Source organism: Anolis sagrei, chromosome 2, assembly GCF_037176765.1.
Source record: "Anolis sagrei isolate rAnoSag1 chromosome 2, rAnoSag1.mat, whole genome shotgun sequence".
NCBI lineage: Eukaryota > Metazoa > Chordata > Lepidosauria > Squamata > Dactyloidae > Anolis > Anolis sagrei.
In genome coordinates, this window is record NC_090022.1 from 5847432 (window position 1) to 5872944 (window position 25513).

General features: G+C 40.6%; 1 protein-coding gene across 1 annotated transcript in view; it reads left to right on the top strand.

Moving 5' to 3' along the window:
* Positions 1–15400, top strand: part of LOC132765871 (deleted in malignant brain tumors 1 protein-like) — a 74135-nt gene extending 58735 nt beyond the window's left edge. The window contains exons 13-18 of the mRNA XM_067463260.1: positions 258–563; positions 3790–4092; positions 5234–5539; positions 9043–9348; positions 13143–13445; positions 14493–15400. Of these exons, the coding sequence (XP_067319361.1) occupies positions 258–563; positions 3790–4092; positions 5234–5539; positions 9043–9348; positions 13143–13445; positions 14493–14644 (1676 nt within the window). The 3' untranslated portion in view covers positions 14645–15400. The remainder of the gene's footprint in view (positions 1–257; positions 564–3789; positions 4093–5233; positions 5540–9042; positions 9349–13142; positions 13446–14492) is intronic.
* The last annotated feature ends 10113 nt before the right edge of the window (positions 15401–25513 follow it).

The window sequence follows — 25513 nt, forward strand, 5'->3', positions numbered from 1 at the left end:
TGATCTAGATATCACTTTTCTTCTTCTTCTTATTATTATTGGTGGCATTAATCCCTGTTAGTACATTTGCCCCTCAGCTTACCATATGCCACAGCTTGTGTTTGAGCCATGAACTGCTGCTGTATGGCTTTAGCAAGGGACACTACCCTCATCTCCTGAATGTCTCTGTGTGACATATAATTCTCTGCCTGAAAGGGAAACGGACATCAGAGGGAAACAGGGAGTGGAAGAAATCATATTGGCTTTTCCCTTTTCAGGCTGGATCAGGTTGGCCAATGGTTCAAGCCGCTGTTCTGGGACAGTCGAGGTGCTCCACAAGCAGCAATGGAAAGCCATATCCATATGTGATAAAAACTGGGATGAGTATGATCGCTATGTTGTCTGCAGGGAAATAGGCTGTGGCGAAATCTCATTGGACTTTAAAATATTTCCATTTTACAGAAGCAAGAGGCCATCTATAGATTCCTGCAAATGGACAGCAAATGACCTTACTGAATGTGACCTGACAGATTTTAAAGAGGAAAGCTGCAGTCATGGAAAAGCTGATCCCTTTATGTGTCCAGGTAATTGTTGGTGAACTGGTTGGAGAGTCAGACTAGGCCAGGGTTCAAGTACGTGCTTGGTGACCTTGTGGAAGGAAAATTCTTTCAGTCTTAAAGGAAAGAAATAGCAAACGCCCTCTATTTATTTATTTATTTATTTATTTAGTTATTTAGTTATTTATTTATTTTAGTACATTTCTATACCACCCCCCTCAGCCTTCCGGCAACTCGAGGCGGTTTACAAGTCAAGAATTCAATGCCACCAAGGACACATTTGCAATATACAATATAAAAAACATCAGCATACTTCAATCGATAATAATTAAAACAATGTCCAGTTCCACCATATAGTTATTCCATTATTATATCTGTTCCTCCGTATTTTCAAATGCCTGCTCAAATAGCCATGTCTTAAGATTCTAAGAATGATAGGAGCGAGGAAGCCGATCTATCCCATAGCTGAGGGGCCACCACTGAGAAGGCCCTGTCTCTCGTTCCCGCCAACCGTACTTGTGATGATGGCAAGACCGAGAGCAGGGCCTCTCTAGATGATCTTAAAGTCCTCTAAACAAATGTTGCATAGAAAACACTTGGTTTGTACTTGTGCCTTCCAGTCGCCTGTCAATTTATGGCCACCTCATGAATGTCATAAGTCTTTCTAAGACATAGAGGACAAATTGCCTATTTTTTTCCTGTGAAATATATCTGACAATTGTTGCTAATCTCCCATTCAAGTACCAACCAGGATGGACACTGCTGAGCTACAAAAAAATTAAATGGTACCTGGTGGCTTTAGGCTATTTAGGTCTCACGTTCAGGCTGCCATAATAAACTTAAAGGTTCCCAATAAGTCATCATAGGGGAAGGGGTGGGGGCAAAGCCATTCAGAGAAATAAAGATGGCAAGCACAAAGAGTCACCACCAAAGGACTTTTCGTCACTTGGTGACTTTTTCGGAAACACCAAACCTCCTTGAAAAGGATTCAGCCAGATGTTTTCAGAGGAGAAAAGATATCCAGAGGAGCAAAGAGAAGGTGTTTGAGTAAACCATTTGTTTTTCTTTATGAATTAATAATATTATGATGGAAGCAGGAAAAGAGAAGAACTGTTTATTTAATTTAGGGCAAGAGCTCCTGCTTATTCTTCCCTTCTGAGGTGAAATCCCCACTCTTAAGACATTCGTGAAAGATCAACGCCCATAAACCACCTATTGGACAATGCCACTGTTTACAATTGCAAGGGAAGTCCATACGTAATAGTTTCCACCTCCCATTGATTTCAGAGATCCAGTGGGGAGGTTATTGTGGAAGGGAAGATCCCTTATGCACATGCACACTGAGGAAAAGGCACATAAAAGGAGAGAGAAAGAAATGGAAAGTTTCAAAAGGAACCTTTTCTTCCAAGCAAAAAATCGGCATTCACATGGAAAGGTCTCTCTTACAGGAAGGCAATGCTGCTCTGATGTAGTTAGGAGTAGTTACAAAGTTGGAAAACAAACTGAATTATTGGGTTGCTGTGAATTTTCTGGGCTGTATGGCCATGTTGCAGAAGCATTCTCTCCTGATGTTTCACCTGCATTTACAGCAGGCACCCTCAGAGGTTGTGAGGTCTGTCGTAAACTAGGCAAGTGGGATTTATATGTCTATGGAATGTCCAGGGTTTGAGAAAGAACTCTTGTCTGTTTGAGGCAGGTGGGAATGTTGTAATTGGCCACCTTGATTAACATTTATTGGCCTTGCAGCTTCAAGTTCTGGCTGCTTACTGTCTGGGGGAATCCTTCATTGAAAGATGATTAGCTAGCCCTGATTGTTTCCTGTCTGGAATTCCCCTGGTTTTGAGTGTTGTTCTTTACTGTTATTAATATTTACTGAATCATGGGATACTGGGATGTATAGTTCAGCTACAATCAAAGAGCATTCTGAACTCCACTAATGATGGAATTGAACCAATATGGCACACAGAATTCCCACGATGAACAGAAATATATATATCAGTGATTGGTTGGGGGGGGGGGGGGTGTGTGTGGCAAAATACTGTTTGCTTACCGTTGAAAATTACCTAGGGCCGCCTCTGGCTCCAGCACTTCCTGGGGGTCTGGGTTGTCTTTGGGAGTTGGGAGCCTGGGCCTTCTGCCTGCCCAGCCTAGGACCCCCTCCCCTCCCCACATACCTTGTGCTCCTCTCTCTAAGCACATGGACCCCTGAGGCTTATATAATAAGTTCTCCCTAAAAATACCTGGAAGTTTTGCCCAATGGGCAAATTTCCCTCTGGCCCTTTGCTGAGGCTGATTTCCTCATTAAATCCAACCATAAACACAAGACCTTAACTCTGGATGGCCATCTGTCAGGGGTGCTTTGAATGCAATTTTCCTGCTTCTTGGCAGAATGGGGTTGGACTGAATGGCCCATGAGGTCTCTTCCAACTCCAGGCCTGTAGCGACGGGGGGGGGGGGGGGTGTTAGGGGTTCAACCCCCCCCCCCCCCCCCCGGAATTTTTCAGGTAAAAAAAACCCTGGTTTACTCAGGCTATTGAAGGCTGCTCTGCCCCTGCTGTGCTCTTTGCTTCAGCGTGAGCTAAAAGGCAGGTTTCAACTCCCCCCCCCCCCCCGAAAATTTCAACCTTCCCTGCAATGTTTTTCTGGCTATGGCCCTGTCCAACTCTATGAGAAGAATCATATTCTTCTATGATTCTTTCTGCTTAGGTTTTGCTCAGCTGTGTTTATCAGTTCATAGAATCATAGAATCCTTGCGAGCGTCCACTCCAACTCCGACCAAGAAGCAGGAAGCAGTTCAGTTCTATCTAGCTGGAGTTTTTAATTATGATTATTATCTTATATTCCAAGCTAGATGTTATAATTGGAGAATCTTGCATATGGAAATGGAAAGGAAGTTGAAGGAGAGCAGGGATTCCTCTGTGATCCTCAATTCTAAAATCCAGTCCCACTCTAAGCTGTACTCCATTTTCCTCAGTTCATTGAAAGACCAAAGACAGAACTCTACAAATGGGAGGGAGGGGTCTCCAAATGAATATGTGGACTATTGGTTATGAATGGGGAGTGTCCAACAAAGGAGTATTCCTGGGAGTTAGGAGTTCTCCTGCAGGCCTTTGCGACACTCTTGCATTGATTTCACAATTGCCAGCTTATCTCTCACTAAGAGAGGTCCTATAACCAGGAAAGTATGCAAGAGAAATCATGGAATTGGCCTTCAAATCAATGAAAGCACCTTTTGTTCTTCCAAAACCAACAGGAACCAGATTGGTGAATGGCACAAACCGTTGCTCTGGCAGAGTGGAAGTGCTTTTCTATTTCAAGTGGTTTTCAGTGTGTGATAGCGGATGGGACTTGCGTGCTGCTCAAGTCGTGTGCAGAGAACTTGGCTGTGGAGCTGCCCTGTCAGCCCCAGGAGGATCTCTCTTTGGGAATGAAGAGGATGTCAGAAACTTCCCTTTTGAACCTAAATGTTTGGGAACAGAAGTTGCCTTTAACCAATGTATGTTTGATTTAAGATATCGATGTCGCTCACGTGAATCGGCTGGTGTTGTGTGCTCAGGTAATTGTTGAAAATTAAAGACTGATTATTCACTCTGGACTTTTACATTTTACAGCAGAATAGTCTAAAATTAACCAGTCTTAACAACTGGATATTCAAAAAAGAAATCCCAGTGGAAATGTCTAGTGCTGGGAAATACTACGTATGGCGCTTGCTTTGTGAACACTGTAAAGCAGCAAAGAGGGGAATGTCTTCCCACTTGACCTTAGAGGCCTTTCTCCCACATCTCCACTTCTTCAATACAGCATATACCCAACCTTTAGCATTACTGTAATAAAGCCTTATAAGTCTTATAAGGAAAAGGAGTTTCTAGCTAAGAGAAAAAACAGTTTACACACTACTAATAACCAAGATCTGGAAATGGACCTTAGCCTTAGCTATACATTATCTACCATGCAGAGTCTAAAACAAGATTTTCTTGTTTGTACTATTCATGTCATTTAAGATTAATAATTTATTCTGCAGTTATCATCTAAATCTGCATTTATTTGCTTATTGGTAGCTCTACTCTTATGGCTTCAAGTAAGACATAGCATTGAGTAAGTAAATCTAGATACATATACATAACATGTCTTCACAAATGTATTGAATGCATTTACATGTCCATTTCATTTTCTTAACATATTTATTGGGTACTTCCCTGTGGGAGTGTAAGGTTGTTCTCACCTGAAATACAAGCGTAGACAGCTTGGGATCATATTTACACATAGGTGTTTTCAATTGCCCATGTTGTGATCACACTCAGTGTTGTCTCAAAGAGAGAATAATTCCACTCACTGTCCTTTTATGCCTGAGTTCTTGTTATGGCTCGTGCCATGAAATAACGGCTTTTGAGCATTCCCAGAGCAAAGAAAATGCCCATGATATGCATAGGACAAATCCTGGGACTTTTAGCTGCCACGCAGACATCCAGTCCAATGATTCCTTCTAGTTCAGAGGATCCAGTGATAATAATCATACTAAATTCTATTTTACCAGTTGGATCCAAAGTGGAAACAACAATGGCAAGAATTCCTGCTAGTTACTGGAGTATATCTAGATTCTCTCTCTCTCTCTCTCTCTCTCTCTCTCTCTCTCTCTCTATATATATATATATATATATATATATATATATATATAACTACATTTATTTATTTTTAAGATCTCCGTTTAATGAATGGCACAAGTCCCTGCTCAGGAAGGGTTGAAGTCTTTCACAATGACACATGGGGGACCGTTTGGGATGCTGGCTGGGATTTACAAGATGCCCAAGTGGTCTGCAGGCAGCTGGGCTGTGGCAATGCCTCCAAAGCATTGGGTGGAGCACACTTTGGCCAAGGATCAGGCCCCATTTGGCTGGAGAGCATCAACTGTACAGGAGAAGAAGCATTCCTGAAGGAGTGCCAGAAGGGAGGCTGGGGAGAGCACAGTTGCAGCCACAGCCAGGATGCCAGCGTGGAGTGTTCAGGTACATGCCTCTCACAAGTTGTACTTACCAAAGACTGCATGGGGTTAATGTATCCTCAAAGCGATCATGGATAGGATGAGTCTTTATCTTCTATTTCCATGTGAATGGATATTGAATCCAGACAAGACAGAGGTCTTCCTGGTCAGTCGAAAGACTGAACAAGGCTTAGGGTCACAGCCTGTGCTGGATGGGGTTACACTCCCCTGAAGGTGCAGGTTCACAGTTTGGGAGTGATCCTGGAGCCATTGCTGAACTTGGAACCTCAGGTTTCAGTGGTGGCCAGGGGAGCTTTTGCACAATTAAAACTTGTGCACCAGCTGCTCCTGTACCTTGGGAAGTCTGACTTGGCCACAGTGGTCCACGCTCTGGTTGCATCCTGTATAGATTACTGCAACGCACTCTACATGGGATTGCCTCTGAAGACGGCTTGGAAGCTCCAACTGGAACAGTGAGTGGCAGCCAGGTTGCTTACCAGAGCAGCATTCAGGGAGCATACAGCTCCACTGCCGAGCACAATTCCAAGTGCTGGCCTTAGCCTATAAATCCCTAAACATTCTGGCTCAGGCTTCCTGTCCAAATGTATCTTCCTCGATGAACCAGCTTTGAAGACTAAGATCATCTGGGAGGGCCTGTTCTTGGTCCCGCCTGCCTCACAAGTATGGCTGGTGGAGACGAGAGACAAGGCCTTCTCAGTGGTGACCCCTCAGTTGTGGAACTCCCTTCCTAGCGACATTAGATCATCCCCCTCCCTACTTGAACTCTGGATGGTGTGTTTTTAACTTTGAATGTATTTTAATCACATCTAATAAGTTGTAATTTTAAACTATTTTTAGGTGAATGTGTTGTTTTAAGCCACTGTGTGCCATTGTGAGCCACCTTGAGTCCCCCGGCTGTGGTAGACAAAGGCAGGGTACAAATATGACAAATAAATAAATAATTGGTCCAAAGTGTTGTTTTGAGAGGGTTGAGGTGTCTGTAACCAGACATGGTGAACCATGTATTTACTTACTTATTTTGTTTTATATTCCATCCTCTCCCCCTCAATGAGGAACTCAGATCAGCCATGACAGTTGGGATCTGAACAATGCTCAAATTGTGTGCAAGGAATTTGATTGCAGAGAAGCAATGGCAGTCCCATGAGAAGCTCACTTTGGTGGAGAATGGCTCCATCTGGTTATCTGATACAGAATGTCAAGAAAGAGGGGCATTTCAGCTTCTGTCACTTGAAAGCCCAGGCAAAGCTCAGTTGCACTTGTTAAAAAGATGCATGTGACATTTGTTCAATTAAGTGCTATCCAGTATTCCTATAAACCGTTACATAGATGAAATAGATGGATGGATATATAGATAGATTTTAATAAGCTTTAGGAATAATATTTCTGCATGTGTCCTTGTGTATGCACACCCCTGTAAATCACCTGTTGACTTCTCATGCCTGGATGGATGTTCATGGGATTTAATTAGGCAAGGAATACTCAGGCCACTTCGACACTGCCCCTATATCCCAGGATCTGATCCCAGATTATCAGGCAGTGGAGACTCATATAACCCAGTTTAAAGCAGATAATCTGGGATAAGATCCTGGGAAATAGGGCAGTTGAGAAGGGGCCTCAGAGGTGGTAGTGCTCGTTTCAACCTATGAAATATTGTCATAAACACTTTTTAAACAAAGGCCCCTTTATTGCATTTTCAGTGAGAGAGTATACCAGAGTAACTTTTACACAGAGAAAGAAGGTAGACATACAGATTATCTAAGATACATTGATTAACAAACAAACTAAGGGGATTCTACATCTACTCCTCATTCACACTACACATACACATTTATTCACCCTTCACATACATGCATCACCATTCTTCCTCCGTCTCCTGGAGAAGAACACCTGCACTTAGGCCAGATTGCTTCCCTGCACATCTGCTACTTTTCCAATACTTCCAATACACATTTTCCCTTCCTCTGTGAAAGAAGCAAGTGACCAGACTCTGAGATCCATTGCAGATCTGCCACTCTCCTAATACACCAACTCTTTCTCCTTCCCATGGAGAAGAGCAGCGGGTGAGCAGACCAGCTGTCTGTCACAATTTTGGAACATTAAAAGGTCTCTTATATAGCAATTTTCTGCTGATGCCGTTCCAAAAAGTTGAAGAAGCTGTAAATGAGTGACAAGTTGTTTTCCAGCCTGAAACATCCTGGCTCCCCACCAGTTCCTGGCAGATGCTGACTTTTCTTCTTAACAGTCACTGGTTTCCTTAACTTAAAAGAGCATTGTCTTTGATTATGTAAATATTTTGTTTTCCAAAGTTAATCAAGTCAGCAATCTCAACAGTAAATCATTGCCATGGTTCGTATCAGCAACTTTTAATTACAGTTCAGCAGTGTAGTAGTTTTCCAGGACTCAATATTTTATTCAGTCCAATTAGGCCCCAGTCATACTTTTTCATATAATTTCATTCATTTCTACATATTATATTTTATGACAATATAGCCCACAACACATGATATTCATTACCTGTCTTCTGTCTGAGGGTTAAACATGGCTGCACTACTTAGTTTCCCAGTTGGGATATGATGCCTTTAGGGCAGTGGTTCTCAACCTGTCGCTCCCCAGATGTTTTGACCTTCAACTTCCAGAAATCATAACAGCTGGTAAACCTGGGGACCTTCAGGTTGAGAAACACAGTTTTAGGGTATTGAGGCATATGTGGTAATACATAGGACAAAAAAAAATGAAGTAGGCACCACATGCATTCTGTCCTTCATTCTTTGCAAATCTCTTTCTGAATTCAGGTATAAAATTATACATCACATTCAGACAAAATAATTACTCAAAATATGGTGGAAATGCCTTCCACATCCTCTAAAACGAGGGTTCTCAAAGTGTGCATGATATAATATATTACAGAAACATTTATTGCTGCTCCAGCAGACACATTTGCTTCAAAAAGTTTGAAAACCCCTGCTCTAAAGGGTACTGGAAGCAAAAATATAGACTTTGTGAGGAGTCACTGCCACTGATCCATTCTTGGTATCCTTATTCACTGTAATTGTGGTAGTTCGGAAAAGGATCAGAAAAAAACCCCATAAAAATTATATTTTTATTCCAATGCCCTTAAAAAAAACCTATAAATTGTTAGGGGGTATTGTATTAAATAACAATAAGAATATACTTATGTATTAATTCCCTTAGAAAATCAAATACTTTGACCAGAGTTTTCCAAACTGTGTGTCCTGACACATTCATTTGCCAGCTGCAGTGTAGGTGTGGATTACTGGAATTTGAGGGAAGGCAGATGAAGTCAATGACAACTAATTAGTATTACTAAGAGATAGGATGACCTGCACAACAAAGCCTTGTTTCTATATTGATTCCACAATAGCTAGCTAACTTCCTACTTGTGCACACTTACTATGAATGGCCCCATGACTAGGAAGATATGATGGAGAAAACAAGGAAGTGAACTATAGATCAATAAAGCATTTTTCATTCTTCCAACATCAATAGAAACCAGATTGGTGAATGGTCCAAACCATTGCTCTGGGAGAGTCGAAGTGTTCCGCAATGGGACCTGGGGAACGGTGTGTGATGATGGATGGGACCTGAGAGATGCTCAAGTCGTGTGCAGAGAACTCCACTGTGGAGAAGCTGTTTCAGCTCCTGAAGAAGCCCACTTTGGAAAAGGAAAAGATCCCATCTTGATAAATGAAGTCCAATGCAATGGGACAGAGGTTTCCCTGTACAACTGCCTTTACAAAATGCACACATTATACGAGTGTCGTCATGAAGAAGATGCCAGTGTTGTGTGCTCAGGTAACTGATGCAAACTAAAGAAATGTTGATAATTCAGGACATTTCCACACTTTCCTCAGAAGAGTCCAAACCCGGGGAAGAAATTGTGGTGAAATGTGCAAGTGCTGTGGTGGTTTGCGAATGGTGCTTCCTTATAACAATTGTAAGGCAGAGAACAATGAGTTCCTACTTTATATTCCATTCTCCCAAATCCCCACTGATGTTTTAAGCCTTTCTGATTTACTCATATTCACTTTCAATCCTGAGTATCTTTCAAAATGTTTTATTTGTACTTCTCTTATTGCTTCTACTAGGTTTTCCATTATTAGTAAAATGTCATCCGTATAAAAATTTATCTTCAATTCTTTGTTCTTAATCTCATATCCCTTTATCCTGACATTGTTTTGGATTCTATCCACCAGAGGTTCCATTGCTACCACAAATAATAGCAGAAATAGAGGGCAACCTTGTTTTACTCCTCTTTCTATTTTATTTTGTTAAGCCTTCATTAACTCTTATTCTTGCTCTCATGTTACTATATAACTCTTTTGTTATTTTAATTAATGAAGTTTCAAATCCGTAGTTACCCAGTAATTACAATAGATAATCATGGTTTGATGAATCAAAAGCTTTACCGATGTCTAACTTTAAGAGTGCAAATTTTCTTTTTCTTTTTTTTTGTTATAGTTAATATATTTCTTATACGGTGTGTGATGTTTCTACATTTTATAAAGCCATATTTATTGACCTTTACAATTTTAGTTATAATCCCTTCTATTCTGTTTACTAATATTTTCATGAATATTTTATAATCCTGCTTTAGGAGGCTAATGGGTCTGTATGAATTAGGATCAGCTGGATCTTTCCCACCATTATTATCTCTGATTCTCTCCATGTATCTGGGGGTTTTCCTCCTTTCGTTAGGCTATTAAATAAATTCTTCAATTCTGGAATTATTATTTCTCTTATTTCTTTGTAAAACTTTGCAGTGTAACCATCACATTCTGGGGTTTTTGCATTTTTCAATGTGTCGATCATCTGCTCTATTTCTTGATATGTTATTTCTATTCCTAGTTTCCTATTGTCTTCTCTATCAAATATCTTCTGTATATTTTCATTAAAACTTTCTCCGTGTATTTGTTTTTTATATAAGTCATTTTACAACTGATAGTTTTGAATATAAAGTTGTTTGAAACATGTCAAATTGCTCGTACGTTTTTGTTAACCTCTCTCTATTTGAATTTACCTTTTTATTATATTTATTCTTTAACTGTAGGACTCTCCCTTTCTCTTTCACATTTTTCAGTTAATTGGCCAGTTTTTGCATTGTATTTGTATTTTGTAATTGGAAATTACTTTAATAAACATCTCTTTTTTTCCAGAAGTCCAAATTATTCATTGTTTCTTTAATTTTTCCAACTTTACTTTCACCTGTGTTTGATATTTACTTTGTAATCATTTTTGTGTTTCCTTTCTTTCTCTAAGCATTCTTTCTCTTTTTTATCTTGCTATTTCTTTACTGCCACTTCTTTTGCTATGCAATAACCCCTAATTACCACTGTATCCCAGACTGTTTCTATACTTGCTGATCTCCTCTTTTTTATCAATTCTAGTAGTTCTTTCTTACATTTTCTGTCTTAATTATCAAATGTTTATGTCTCCAAGGATTTTTTTGCCTCCGTTTCATTTGGCTCCTCTATGTTTAACTCCACTATAATAGACGCATGATCTGAAATCTGAAATTGTGTTTGTGTATTTAAAATTCTAGACCTATTAGTGTTTTTTATTATTACATTTATGACTATGTGAGAAGTATGTTGGTTTTTGATTTATAGAATTTGCTTCAAATACGTCCTCCAATTTCCATTCTTTTAAAAGATTTTTATTATTTCTAAGGTCCATATTAAAGTCCCCTCCAACTGTTAGCTCCCCTTGATAAATTTCTTGTACTTTCCTAAACCACTTTCTAAAGTATTTCTTTTGTCCTATATTTGGGCCATATACATTTCCTATTGCATATTTCCTGCCATTTATTTTACATATTAATACTATATCTCTCTCTTCCTTATCTATTGTTGTTTCTAGTATTTCCAATTTTAATGAGTTTTTCACTATCCTTCTGGCTTTAGTCATATCACCCTTAATAAATCTGGTACATTTATTAATTGTTTATTATCTTTCTAATGTTTGTGGGTTTCCTATAAACAGAACACATTGCAATGCAATTTCTTTGCTAATTGTACTATTCTTGACCGCTTCAGATTCGAAGCCATCCCCTTTGTATTTTAAAAGCACATTTTCAGCTTGTCACCCATTATCTTTGTTTATTGGTGGCTTCTCATCTGCTATTTTCCCTTTCCTTATACCTGTGGTTAAGGGTTAAGGGATAGGCAGTGGGTGGGATCATGTAAATTCCACACCAATGGAGAGAGAAAGGAACCCTGCAATGCCTGCCTGTAGTGGAGGAAACACATAAAATCTCAGATGAAATTGTCCCTTAATAAAAGCATTCCTTGGGTGATGGGCCATAATATTTGGGGAAGACATTGGCAGGGTTGGTCTACATGTTCATGACTCTCGCTATAACCTCAGGGAGTTTTTTGGTGACTCCTCAGCACTGTGGGTTATAGCTATTTGTGGAAGTGGGAACCTGGCTATGGTAGTGGGCACCCCAGCCACATACACACATACATATTTCCACTTTTAATATGTGTATAGACAGATTAGCTTAGGTGTACCTGGCATTGCCAGCATATGCATTCTCAAATGCTATTCATGAGGGAAAAAATCATGGTTAGCTTTATGGTTTTATTAATGGCCTCATTAGAAAATGTATAGCTGTATAATGGGACCTTTTAAAAAATGGTATACCTGATGGGTTCCAATTTCTATGAGCCCCAAACCTGGTGAATCTGAAACTCACATAAGAGATAGAACTGGCTGGCTGAAAATGCCACCAGGATCAGATCTAGCCAGGTGGTATTCCCATCATCCTTAGGTCTGGGTGGGTGCAAATCCCACCAATCTGAGATCTTTCTTTCTGGAAATCCCATCAGTCAGATCTGTTTGGCTTGGAACTGGCGTTGACGCAGTCTTCTGGATTTAGGTGGACTCCAGCTTCCATCATCCTCTTTCTTGCCTCCCCCCCCCCACTTGCCAAATCCTATCATTATTGTAAATGGAATAACAAAGGTTACTTGTACCAGGTTTGGTCTAAATGCACACATGGATTACAACTTCCATCATCCTTTATCAACCCCCTTAAGCCCCACCAGTGTTTTGAGATGGCCATGATGAGGATGTTTACGAAGATTAGTTCAGGTCCATTATGGGTACCTGGGATTAACATGCCACTCCAGATGTGGGTGGGCCATAAACCTCATCATCATCATCATCATCATCATCATCATCATCATCATCCTCTGTCATTGTCCTCAAACCCCACAACTATTTTACATTTGTCATGATAGATATGTGTACCAGGTTTGGTTGAGAGCAGACCTCAGTTCCAGTTATCCCATTGAGTACAGAAGAAACAAGAAGCTAAGCTAGGGTGGCAATGTCTGAGACCAAGCATTCTCATACCAAATTCTTTTATTTTACCAATTTGATTCAAAGTCATCACAATGACTGACATCCTGCTGGTTATTCCCAGCTAGAGTAGATCCATTGATTGGTTGAATGATGAATCAACATATAGGTAAAATTAATGGATTCGGTGTTTATTATCTAGTGAATTCTTACAACAAAACTTTTGCTTATAACTCCATCATCACCATTCATTTTGTGCTAAGTTTCTCTCTTTTCTCCTAAAGATCTCCGTTTGAATGGCACAAGTCCCTGCTCTGGGCGGGTTGAAGTCTTTCACAATGATGCATGGGGGACTGTTTGTGATGCTGACTGGGATTTACAAGATGCCCAAGTGGTCTGCAGGCAGCTGGGCTGTGGCAATGCCTCCAAAGCATTGGGTGGAGCACACTATGGCCAAGGATCGGGCCCCATTTGGCTGGAGAGCATCAACTGTACAGGAGAAGAAGCGTCCGTGAAGGAGTGCCAGAAGGGAGGCTGGGGAGAGCAGAGTTGTAGCCACAGCCAGGATGCCAGCGTGGAGTGTTCAGGTACAAGCCTTTCCCAGTTTGCCTTACTACAGCCTGCATTAGGTTCATCTCTCCTCAAAGCCAGCGTGATCAGGATGAGAGTCTTTCTTTTCTATTACCACCAGCTGTTCTGTTTAATAAAAAGTTTTGAGTGCAATCTAGATGACTGTATTTCTCTGGAAATATTCAGAAAGATTGTAATCCACTCTTAATGCCAGAAATATTCAATAGCTTCTTCAACATACCATCAAAATCTTTGTTATGAGTATTGTTTCCCCCAAAAGGAGATAATCCACCCAAACCTGCTCCTAATGATTGCCATTCTGGTCAGCCCACTGAAAAGCTTTATACATTCAAAATTTGGACTTTATTTCCTTTATCTTTGAAAGAAACAGTGGAGAGAGAGAAAAGGCAACCACTTTCAAAGTCCCTAAAAGGCCATACTACATCTACTTAGCCCTTATCAATATACCCTCCCATCTTTTTTTTCTGAGCATGAGATATTTGCCTGACCATAAAATATTTATGAAACTAGTAATAGTAACCAGAGGAAGGGCAGCATTTATTCCAAAAACCTCTTTCTGGAGTTTTGTTAAAGCTGCCAATAGAGTACATCATGTACAATATTCTCAATCTTCAACCAGAGCAGACTCCTTGTCTTGGTACATCGTTTGAGGCAGTCGGTAGCATCTCCTTAACTTATTTATTTATTTATTTACAACATTTATATGCCGCCCTTCTCACCCTGAAGGGGACTCAGAGCGGCTTACAATATATATATATTGTATACTATATATATATATATATACACATACACACACACACACATACATACATACAATATATTATTAGCCTAGTACAATATCAGTATTATATATTACTATATTGTACTATACCATTATATTGTAATATTATTAGTAATATTACATGTAATATAAAATATATAATTATAATATCATATTTTAGTAGTATTATATTGTATTACATTATAATATTATAAATATTATATGTATATACAATATAGTACATTATATTATATTATATTATATTTATTATATTATATTGCAGCTGTTGATTCCTCCCTTGAGATCAGCATTCACCTGGGCGTGGCTGCCTTGGTCTTCCTTGCCTTGGTGGGGATTGTGGCTGAGGCTGGATGCAGGAGAAGGAGGAAGACCATCAGGAGGAGGAGGAAGAGGAGGAGAGAGCAACAGCCTTGAGCAGCCCTCTTCACCGGCCAGTTCCAGGGACCAAGGTCTGCCTGCCAGTACGGTGGAACCAGAGGCAGAAGGAATGCCATGTGCAGTTAGACTCTATGGAAATCTATCAGTATAACAATATACAGTTAATACTGCATATCATTCTATATCTATATGCTACTTTTAAAATATTGATACATGTCTTGTTTACTACGTATTTACTTTCACAGGAATTTAGGGAAACTTCCTTCTTCAGAAATGTTAATCAAATAAATAAATCTTACATTTTTGTCTTTCTAAGCATATGGGTGATTGATGTGGTGGGAATGAAATGCCTTGTGCTCTCATTCCACTACCGTCAATTTCTTATTACTAATTAAGATGCAGTTACCATTTATGGAGAAGTCAGTGTCAGATTTGTACAGTGTAAAAATGGAAGTGTTAGAGCTAAAACAAAGGGATAATTTTGAGCTCTGTATGGGATATATACTCTGATTGGCTGCAATGGATATTCTGACTTATTTCAATATATGCTGATGAACTTTTTAATGTACTGTTTTGGGCTTAATTTATGCTCTCTTCCGGCAGGCCTACAAGTCAATTTAATATTACGAATGTTCATGTAGATTCTACTAGTATTGAATTTTAATTCTTGTACTATGCTTTTTATTTCATATATTTTATGCTAATTTTTAAATATTTGTATTTTATGGGATGTATTTTATAATACAATGCTTTAATTGTGCTCCACACCACCTGAAGCCATGAGGAGATGTGGGAAACAAATAAGGAGGAGGAGGAGGAGGAGGAGGAGGAGGAGGAGGAGGAGGAGGAGGAGGAGAGGACCATGACCAGGGCTCCATTCGGCCTTGGACACCCACTGGGTGCTTCGGATGAATCCCCAATTCTCTGCCCCAGAAGGAAACTCCATGATGGGTTCATCTGACCCTAACCATAAATTAGAAATTTCTTAAAGGCACACAATGAAAACAACTCCTGTAATCACTGAAATTCACATGACTGTTATTTCTTTGTTGTTGTTGTTCATTCGTTCAGTCGTCTCCGACTCTTCGTGACCTCATGGACCAGCCTACGCCAGATCTCCCTGTCGGCCGTTACCACCCCCAGCTCCCTCAAGGTCAGTCCAGTCACTTCAAGGATGCCATCCATCCATCTTGCCCTTGGTCGGCCCCTCTTCCTTTTGCCTTCCACTTTCCCCAGCATCATTGTCTTCTCTAGGCTTTCCTGTCTCCTCATGATGTGGCCAAAGTACTTCAACTTTGTCTCTAGTATCTTTCCCTCCAGTGAGCAGTCGGGCTTTATTTCCTGGAGGATGGACTGGTTGGATCTTCTCGCAGTCCAAGGCACTCTCAGAACTTTCCTCCAACACCACAGCTCAAAAGCATCGATCTTCCTTCGCTCAGCCTTCCCTAAGGTCCAGCTCTCACATCCGTAGGTTACTACAGGGAATACCATGGCTTTGACTAGGCGGATCTTTGTTGCCAGTCTGATGTCTCTACTCTTCACTATTTTATCGAGACTGAACATTGCTCTCCTCCCAAGAAGTAAGCGTCTTCTGATTTCCTGGCTACAGTCTGCATCTGCAGTAATCTTTGCACCTAGAAATACAAAGTCTGTCACGGCCTCCACGGTTTCTCCCTCTATTTTCCAGTTGTCAATCATTCTTGTTGCCATAATCTTGGTTTTTTTGACGTTTAGCTGCAACCCAGCTTTTGCGCTTTCTTCTTTCACCTTGATTAGAAGGCTCCTCAAATGTTCCTGAATTGAACATTTTATATCAATAAACCATGTAATGAATCTTAATTGCCTGTGTGGATCTGGGTTCTTTATGCCTACTTCTACATTTCCCACTCAGGAGCACTTTGAAAACCCCAATTAATGAGCCCCATTAATCTAGTGACACTCAGTTCATGTGTGAGTGTGTTATGAAAGTTGTCACAAAATGCAGTTTGTGTCCTTTCTTTGTAGAAGAGGGGCAACTACATAATCTGTACACTTGAGACTATAGCTCTGAAGAATATACCAGTGACACCAGATCTGGGTTTAAACACTATGCATGTGACATTTATTCCGCATTTAAAATTATACATTGTCTTGGCACCAACCGGATCCACACTCACAAACATTCACTCACACTCACCAATCTTCTCACAAAGGACTGATCAGTTTCCTTTGCAGAAGTGATGGGACACTGATGCGGTGCTTCATTTGACAACCAAGGCCATCTCAGGAGAAGCTCTCCTTTCATATCATTTAGGAGCAATTTTAGTCTTTGGCTTCTATGACAATAAACATAATGTTCCTTTTCATGTAATCTCATAGTTCCTTTCATGTCTTAGTTTTGGTACTCTGGTATCAGGGAGTTATTCCTTTGTTATTCCTCAACTTAGTCCATGCTTGATCAGTCATGTTGAAGAGAAAATCTCTCATTTGTTGTCCCCCTCCAACTCAGTTCATGCTCAATCCATCATGACAAAGGGCTCTACTCCTTTGACTGTACCAGTCCTTGATCTTCTTCATTCATCAAGTTGGTAAAGTTCACTTCATGGTTCAGATATTCCTCTTTGCTTTTGGCTGCCAGAACCTCCACACCATCATTGTGGCTTTTCTCCATTTTGTACTCATTCTTCTGGTCTTCAGCTTCTTTTAGCCCAAACACTTGCATTTGCTGCAAAGACATTCTGGATCACTGTAGAATGTTATTTTCCCAATTCAGACACTCATTCTCACAATGTTATATTTTAGAAAATATTAAATTATCAGTAGAGTTAAACTATTTAAAATTCACTTTAAAAGCCATATCAACCAACAAAATAACATGGCACATTGTTCAAAAGCCAAGCACAGTTTGGAAGCTTTGGAAGCTTTTAAACAGAGGCTGGATGGCCATCTGTCAGGGGTGATTTGAATGCAATATTCCTGCTTCTTGGCAGAATGGGGTTGGACTGGATGGCCCATGAGGTCTCTTCCAACTCTTTGATTCTATGATTCTATGATTCTACAGTTGATGCATAAAAGCTCTGATGGAATATGAAAATGCTAACTTCCCAGGAGAGGGAGACCAAGAGAGGAGCCATCCCAGTCTCTTACGGAAGGGGTTCTCTATCTGGGAGCAGCCACCGGGCTTCAGGTAGTCAGTTGATTAACTCCTCCAAGAGCAGAGTCGTTCTCTTCTTTGCCCTCCCTTTTATTGACAGGAGAACACCAGAAATAAGAAGTTAGATCAGACAACCAGAACTTCACTAAGTCAAGGGAAGCCTAACTGTCTTGGGTCAAGACTTACACAAGCATTCTCAGATGGAGGGCGATTAAAAAGTAATTAAATATGATGATGATTATGATGATGAACTCTGCATTTAGAAAAGAAAACACTCAAAGGCTTGGATTGTTGTTTGTAATGTAGGCACCCCAGCAAAGAAAAGGCTTCAAACTCTATTGTCATGCCTATGTTGAACCGCCCAAAGAGAGAAGATCCATTGGAGTTCCTCTATGAATCATCAGTCCTTCAATGTTCACTGATGGTGCAACAAACTCAGCTTTCTTTCCAGTGCAATTCTGAGCTCCTTCCCAAGAGGGATGAGAGATTGCTGAGAGACTGCTCAGAGTCAAAGTGCTTTTGATTTTCCACTTTTTCATCATTTTGACTTACATTTTTCCATCATTGCATTTTTCAGTGTTTCCTCCATTCATTTTCCTTGTATATAATTAGCTGAGAAAGATGCTGCTGCTCTAACTTCTTTTCCAAACTTTCAAACTCTTCTCAAGATAATCCAGGCTGGGTTTTTTCCCACTGCCTTCCTTCAGCTTTTTCACTCTTCTCGTGAGACTGTTTTACTCTCTGGTATTGTTTTGCAATAACAGCATTTTTAAATGATCGCCATCTTCCTATCAGTGTGCATATTCTTATATCTCCCACATCTCTGCCATTGCTTAGGAACGGTATCAGTGAGCCCACTTGCTTCCTGCCCACAGCCCAGATGATAACTGAGCACTTCCTTTAAAACCATTTCTGAAGAAAGACTGGTACCGCCAAACCTAGGAAGGGCATGGCAGGGGCATCACAGGGAGGAGGGGGTCTCTGGACCAGGTGACATTCTCAAATATTCTGGAAAGGCAGCCCAAGGTAGAGCATGATTCAGTAATCCAAAGGTCATTGCAATTGGAAGATGAGCTGGAGACTTGGACCTCTAAAGGTTAGACAATCATGAGGCATAAACTACTTCAGTGCAGTATAACGGATAGAGATGTGAACTCATTGAGGGAAGAAGGAATCCCACTCCATTCTGTTTCTGTCCAATCTCATTGGAATAACACTGTGTCCAATCCTGGGCCACACAATTCAGGAAGGATATTGGTAAGTTGGAATGTGTTCATAGAAGGATAACCCAAATGGGAGAAGATCTGGAGGCCAAGCCCTACAAGGAGAAGCTGAGGGAGTTGAGTAAGTTTAGCTGGAAACAAAAGAGACTGAAAGGAGATATAATAGTCATGCCTAAATATTTAAAGAGATGTCACATTGAGCTGGGGACAAGCTGGCTTTCTGCTGCTTCAGAGACAAAATGGAGCAATGCATTCAAACTGTAGGAAATGATATTCCACCAGAACATTAGGAAGAATTTCCTGACTGTAAGAAGAATTGTTCAGCAGTGGAACTGCTTCTGAGTCCAATGGGAGCTCCTTCCTTCAAGGCTTTTAAACAGAGGCTGGATGGCCATCTGTCAAAGATACTTTGATTGTGATTGGCATAGCAGGGAGTTGGACTAGTTGGTCCATGCAGTCTCTTCCAACTCTATGATTCTGTGAGTCTATACATGGACCATATAATACAGATTCAAACTGTATTACATAGCATTGAAGATCTGGACACTTTTCATACGGAGACCTCAGACCCACAAAGTGAATCTTTGCCAGTTCCAGCAAGAAATCTATGAAGCATTGTATTGTTGAAGGCTTTCATGGCCAGAATCACTGGATTGTTGTAGGTTTTTTCCGGGCTGTATGGTCATGTTACAGAGGCATTCTCTCCTGACATTTCACCTGCATCTGTGGCAAGCATCCTCAGAGGTTGTGAGGTCTGTTGGAACTAGGAAAATTGGGTTTATATATCTGTGAAATGTCCAGGGTGGAACAAAGAACTCTTGTCTGTTGGAGCTAGGTGTGAATGTTTTGACTGACCACCTTGATTAGCATTTAATGGCCGGGCAGTTTTTTGGTGTAGCTTGTGAGTGCCTGGGGGAATCTTTTGTTGAGAGGTGATTAACTGTCCCTGATTGTTTCCTCTCTGTTTCTTTGCTGTTGTAATTTTAGAGGTTTTTTTTTTAATACTGGTAGCCAGATTTTGTTCATTTTCATGGTTTCCTCCTTTCTGTTGAAATTGTTCACATGCTTGTGGATTTCAATGGCTTCTCTGTGTAGTCTGACATGGTGGTTGTGAGAGTGGTCCAGCATTTCTGTGTTCTCCAATAATATGTTGTGTTCAGGTTGGTTCATCAGGTGCTCTGCTATGGCTGACTTCTCTGGTTGAAGGAGTCTGCAGTGCTTTTCATGAACCTTGATCCGTGTCTGGGCAATGCTGCTGCGTTTGGTGGTCCCTATGGAGACTTGTCCACAGCTGCACGGTATACGGTAGACTCCTGCAGAAGCGAGAGGATCCCTCTTGCCCTTTGCTGAACATAGCATTGGTTGGATTTTCTTGGTGGGTCTGTAGATAGTTTGTATGTTGTGTTTCCTCATCAGCTTCCCTCTGCGATCAGTGGTTCCCTTGATGTCTGGCAAGAACACTTTTCCTCTGGGTGGGTCTTTGTCTTGACTCTCGCTTGTTCTTGGTTGTCTTGCAACTCTTCTGATGTCTGAGGTGGAGTCTCCATTGACCAGTAGAGCCCAGTTGAGGTGGTTCAGTTCCTCTTGGAGGAGGTGAGGTTCGCAGATTCTTTTTGCACGGTCTGTCAAGGCTTTAATAGTGCTCCGTTTTTAACTTGGGTGATGGTTGGAGTTTTTATGTAGATATCTATCTGTGTGTGTGGGTTTTCTGTAAACTGTGTGACCCAATTTTTGATGTGGTTTGCAGATAACTAGGACATCTAGAAAAGGTCGTCTTCCTTCATTTTCTTTTTCCATTGTGAATTGGATGTTTGGGTGGATGCTGTTACGATGGTCCAGGAACCTGTTTAGTTCTTCTCCTCCATAGCTCCAAATGGTGAAAGTGTCATCCACATATCTGAACCATATAGTGGACTTTTTTGTTGCTGCTTCCAGGGCTTGTTTTTCAAAGTGTTCCATGTAGAAGCATTGCAAATTGTAGCAAACCGTTGCTCTCCTGGATGAACTGTATATTAAGATACAACAATTTCTTCTTCCAAAACTAGAGAATTTGCACCCTGGTCTCCCACGTTGAGCTGAACCATGAAAATTGGAGACCTAGGGCCAGGCCTTGACATCTGGCAATGTTACATGGATGTGTTATGAGACAACAATAACAATGCCTTCATAGTAGCACCAGAATTCAAAAATTGTGAATGAGAGAGAGAGAACTGGCCAAACAAAAGGCTCAGGACAGTGCAATGACTAAAAGTGATATTTTGCAAAGGTGTTCTCTGCAGGTTTCGCTATAAGGTTTAGCTGTTGCAACTACTTTGGTTGTTTGCAAACATGGGCAAGCATCCATCAGATATATGACTAGTACGTTTGAGGGGATCCCATATATTCTTCATCAATGGGACCAAACAAACCACTATTCCATTGGTTGTGTTTAGATTACAATAAAGCATGGATCCTCCAGTCAACACTGAAGAGATATTTATTATTTATTTAAAATATTTATATTCCACCCTTCTCACCCCGCAGGGGACTCAGAGCGGAGCTCAGCATATATACGGCAAACATTCAATGCCGGAACATAAAACCATAAATATATACAAACATTAAAATCACTGATATCCACTAGGCCTGGGCAGTTTCGTTTAGTTAATTCGTAATTCGTTAATAATTCATTAATTTTTCCAATTACAAAACGATAACGAACCATTCTGGAGCCATTATTAAAAAAAACGAATTTTTAAACACGTTTTGTAAATGCTTCGTATTTCGTTATTGTATTCGTTTCGTTATTGTTCTGAGGTCGTTTCGTTATTATTTCCGCATGTCTGGGCCAGTTTTATGGTTTAATTAGTGAAAAAAAATTATAATATCACACCAACAGTCAAGAACAGAGGGAGAGGGAAGCTTCAGAAGTTTTTGGAGGTTTTTTAGCGTACTTCGCGGTCGCGTCCGCCATTAACGAATCGATTCGTTATTGTTTCGGAAATCGATTCGTTAATTTTTTACCATTTACGAAATTTCGTAAATATCGAACTTTTTAAAAGGAAAATTTTGTAATTATTTTAAATATCGAAACAAAAAAAAACCCCAAATACAAATCGATTTTAGAAACAAATTTTTGCGTTGTTACCCAGGCCTAATAGCCACATTAAAAGTTGCTTAAAAGTTGCTCGTGGTTGAATCAATACAGTGCTATAGAAGATGACTTTGGCATCTTGTCTGTTCATCTAGTTTGCTTTTTAGCTCCAGCCTAAAATGGCATGTGGTCTATAGGGTGGCACATGATGTGTTCTTTGTCAGAGCAAAAGACCTGATAAAGGATAGGAGGGCAGAGGAGTGTTCCTGAGCAGCACTGCATTTCCAAAGCTGCAGCCTCAACTGAGAGCTCCACTTACGGAGACATAAAGCTTGGACTGCTGAGCAAAGACCTGAATGGCCTTTCAGCATGTGGCTCTCTCTTGGTATCGCCTTCCTTGGTGAGTAGCACAGGTTGAAATGGATTGAGACCAGTAGTGGTGTAATGACAGGGTGGAAATGGGAGACACGTATCTACCCCCTTTGCATTCTCAGGAACCTTCTCATGGGACTAACTGAATCTCTTTCTTTTCCTTAATCTTCCTCCTCTTTCTAAGCCTGGATCTACACTGACGTATAATGCAGTTTTTGAGTTGATGTTATTATGTAGTGAATTTTTTATCTATGTTTAAATGTTTTAGCTATTTTTATATTGTTATGGGCATCGAATTGTGCCGTTCTGTAAACAGCCATGAGTCGCCCCTGGGCTGAGAATGGCGGTATAGAAATATAGTAAGTAAATAAATAAATAAAATCCAAATCGCCTGCTCTTTACTGGATTATATGAGCCTTGATTGCCATATAATCCAGCTCAAAACAGATAATTGGGATGCAGAAACTGGATTATATGACAGTGTAAAAGGGGCCTGCAGTGGTGTTTTCTGACTGGCCAGAACGGACGCCCTGAAGGTGATTTTCCTAAGAATACTACTAATAAAAAATGACACAGTTAGTCTGATGATAATTCTGACCATTTGGATTAGGGATATTATTCCTATTCAAAAAGGGTTTCTTTTGTATCTATAAATAATTTTATTAAGGTATGTTTTCCAAAAAAAAGAAGAAGAATAAAGATTTCCTTATGATGTGACTTAATATGAAGCATTGGTCGATTGTGTTATATTCATTTCAGAAACCAGCCTGTTCTTCATATATGAATTATTTTTCTTGTAGCCAGTCTGTCAGTTTTATATAGCAGGTGTTGAGCATATAGCTTTGAGGTGGTGTTAAGTCGGATGAATGGACGGTAGTTTTGTGGGTTGTTTCTATCACCTTTCTTATAGATTGGAACTATAATGCTCATTTTTCACCCACGTGGCATTAGTCCTGTGCTGGTTATGCTGGTCAAGAGGTTAACAAGGAAGGGGCTTCACCATTCAACATGTTACTTGAAGAGTTCTGGAGGAAGAATATCTTCTCCAGGTGCTTTCTTGGATTTCAAGGATGCAATTAATGATTTTACTTCTTTGCTAGAGACTGCTTTCCACTCAGATGAAGCAGAGAAGTCATTGCCTTTGTCTGGCCCTGCGATTTCCAACGTCTTGGGGCAAAAGATACTTAATCCATGTAGATGCAGCAACTGAGGCTTTTGATGTGTATCTTATTCCTTGTGTTCCTCTGGTGACAAGTTCCCAAAATTGATCTTCCTTCTGTTCTGTGATTGCCTGGTCCAGGTCTTGCCACTTGGATTTTGTGTGTTCGCCTTTCTTATCTTTGCGAAGACTTTTATATTTTGTCCTACATTCAGTAGTGTTCTCCATATTTTTTTCCAGATGGATTTTTATGAGGTTCCCTTGTTTTATTTGCCAGATCTCTTTTGTCTGCCCTGCGTTCACTGTCAAATTAACCATACATTATGGATTGAAAGTTTTTATATGTAGAAGTTGCTACGCATGGTCTAAGCTTGTTTACAGTTTGTTGGTAAATATCTAGATGGTTTGCTGACTTGTCACAGAGTTGTTGACGTATGCTCATCAAAACGTTGCTGTGTAATTTTGTACCATCATGCCTGGGGGCTATAGCTCTTAGTGAAAGAGGCATGGACATGACATCTTTCCCCAGGGGATTGCTTCTTGCCCTCCTTTAGGGAAACTGGAACTCTCAAAGACCCAAACACTATAGATAACTCAAAATAGGTTTTATTGTTCACAAAGAGTTATCTCTTTAAGGCAATAAGCTGGAAGTTTCAAAAGGGTGAAGGAAAACATACATTACAGTCTCGGGTTGACTTGGGTCCAAGGTGTTTTGCAGCTGAGAAGCTTTTCCAGGTCCCTCTTTCTCAATGGCTATGAATACTGGAGCAATCCACAACCCCAGTCCAAATGGCCTATGTTTGAAGACACAAAGTCTTCCTCTGGTGCCAAAAGAACTGGTTTGAAGGCGCTTGAGACTTCCCAACGTCGTTCAGGTTGATCTGAACATGAAGCATAAGTCTCAAGGGTAAGAACCTCAGAATTGGTGCTGAGAGGTAACTTAATGGGGGACTTTTAGAGTGGCTTAAAGAGCTGGGCATGTTTAACCTGAAGAAGAGAAGGCTGGGGGGAGACATGATAGCCATGTCTAAATATGTGAGAGAAACTCATAGGGTGGAGGGAGCAAGCTTGTTTTCTGCTGCCCTGGAGACTAGGATGCAATGGGACAATGGCTTCAAACCACAAGGAAGGAGATTCCACCTGAACATGAGGAAGAACTTCCTGACTGTGAGAGCTGTTCAGCAGTGGGACTCTCTGCCCCGGAGGGAGTGTGGTGGAGGCTCCTTCTTGTCTGAATGGCCATCTGTCGAGGGGTGCTTTGAATGGAGTTTTCCTGCTTCTTGGCAGAATGGGGTTGGACTGGATGGCCCATGAGGTCTCTTCCAGCTCTATGATTCTATGGCATTGGATTGGACCCGGCCCTGGGCTCACTCTAGGTAAGGTAAAGTCTTGGAGACAGGGAGGGCTGGGCTGAGAGTTCCACTGCTGAACAGCTCTCACAGTCAGGAAGTTCTCCCTAATGTTCAGATGGAATCTCCTTTCTTCTATTCATGCAGAAACAATAAGTCTTTCAAGAAGTGTGGCATATCCAATTCATTAGATGGTATGGAGGACGATTACTTGTGGCAAGATGAGAAGGAAGCTGAAGCTGAGACCACACCATCTGATACGGAATTTGATCCATACGGTGACTGCCTTACAAATGTATCACAAGATGTCATTGATGTACTTATGATACCAAATGACAAACAGGAAGATTTTGAAGGCTTTTAAAGGGAAACTGCCACATCAGCAAAGCCTGTAAAAATACCATAGCTTGCAATTATGATGGGTGTTGGTAACTCACCAGGGACTTGCCCAGCACTTGCTCTCTATCTATTGTTTGTTATCTTCCCCTCCTATCATCATCACTTCCAGTGTGGTTGACAGCTTAGAAAACAAGCAGCATGGCAGCTCCCATGGGTTTATTGTCTTATTCTTCCTTTCAGTTTTAGAGGGAATTAGG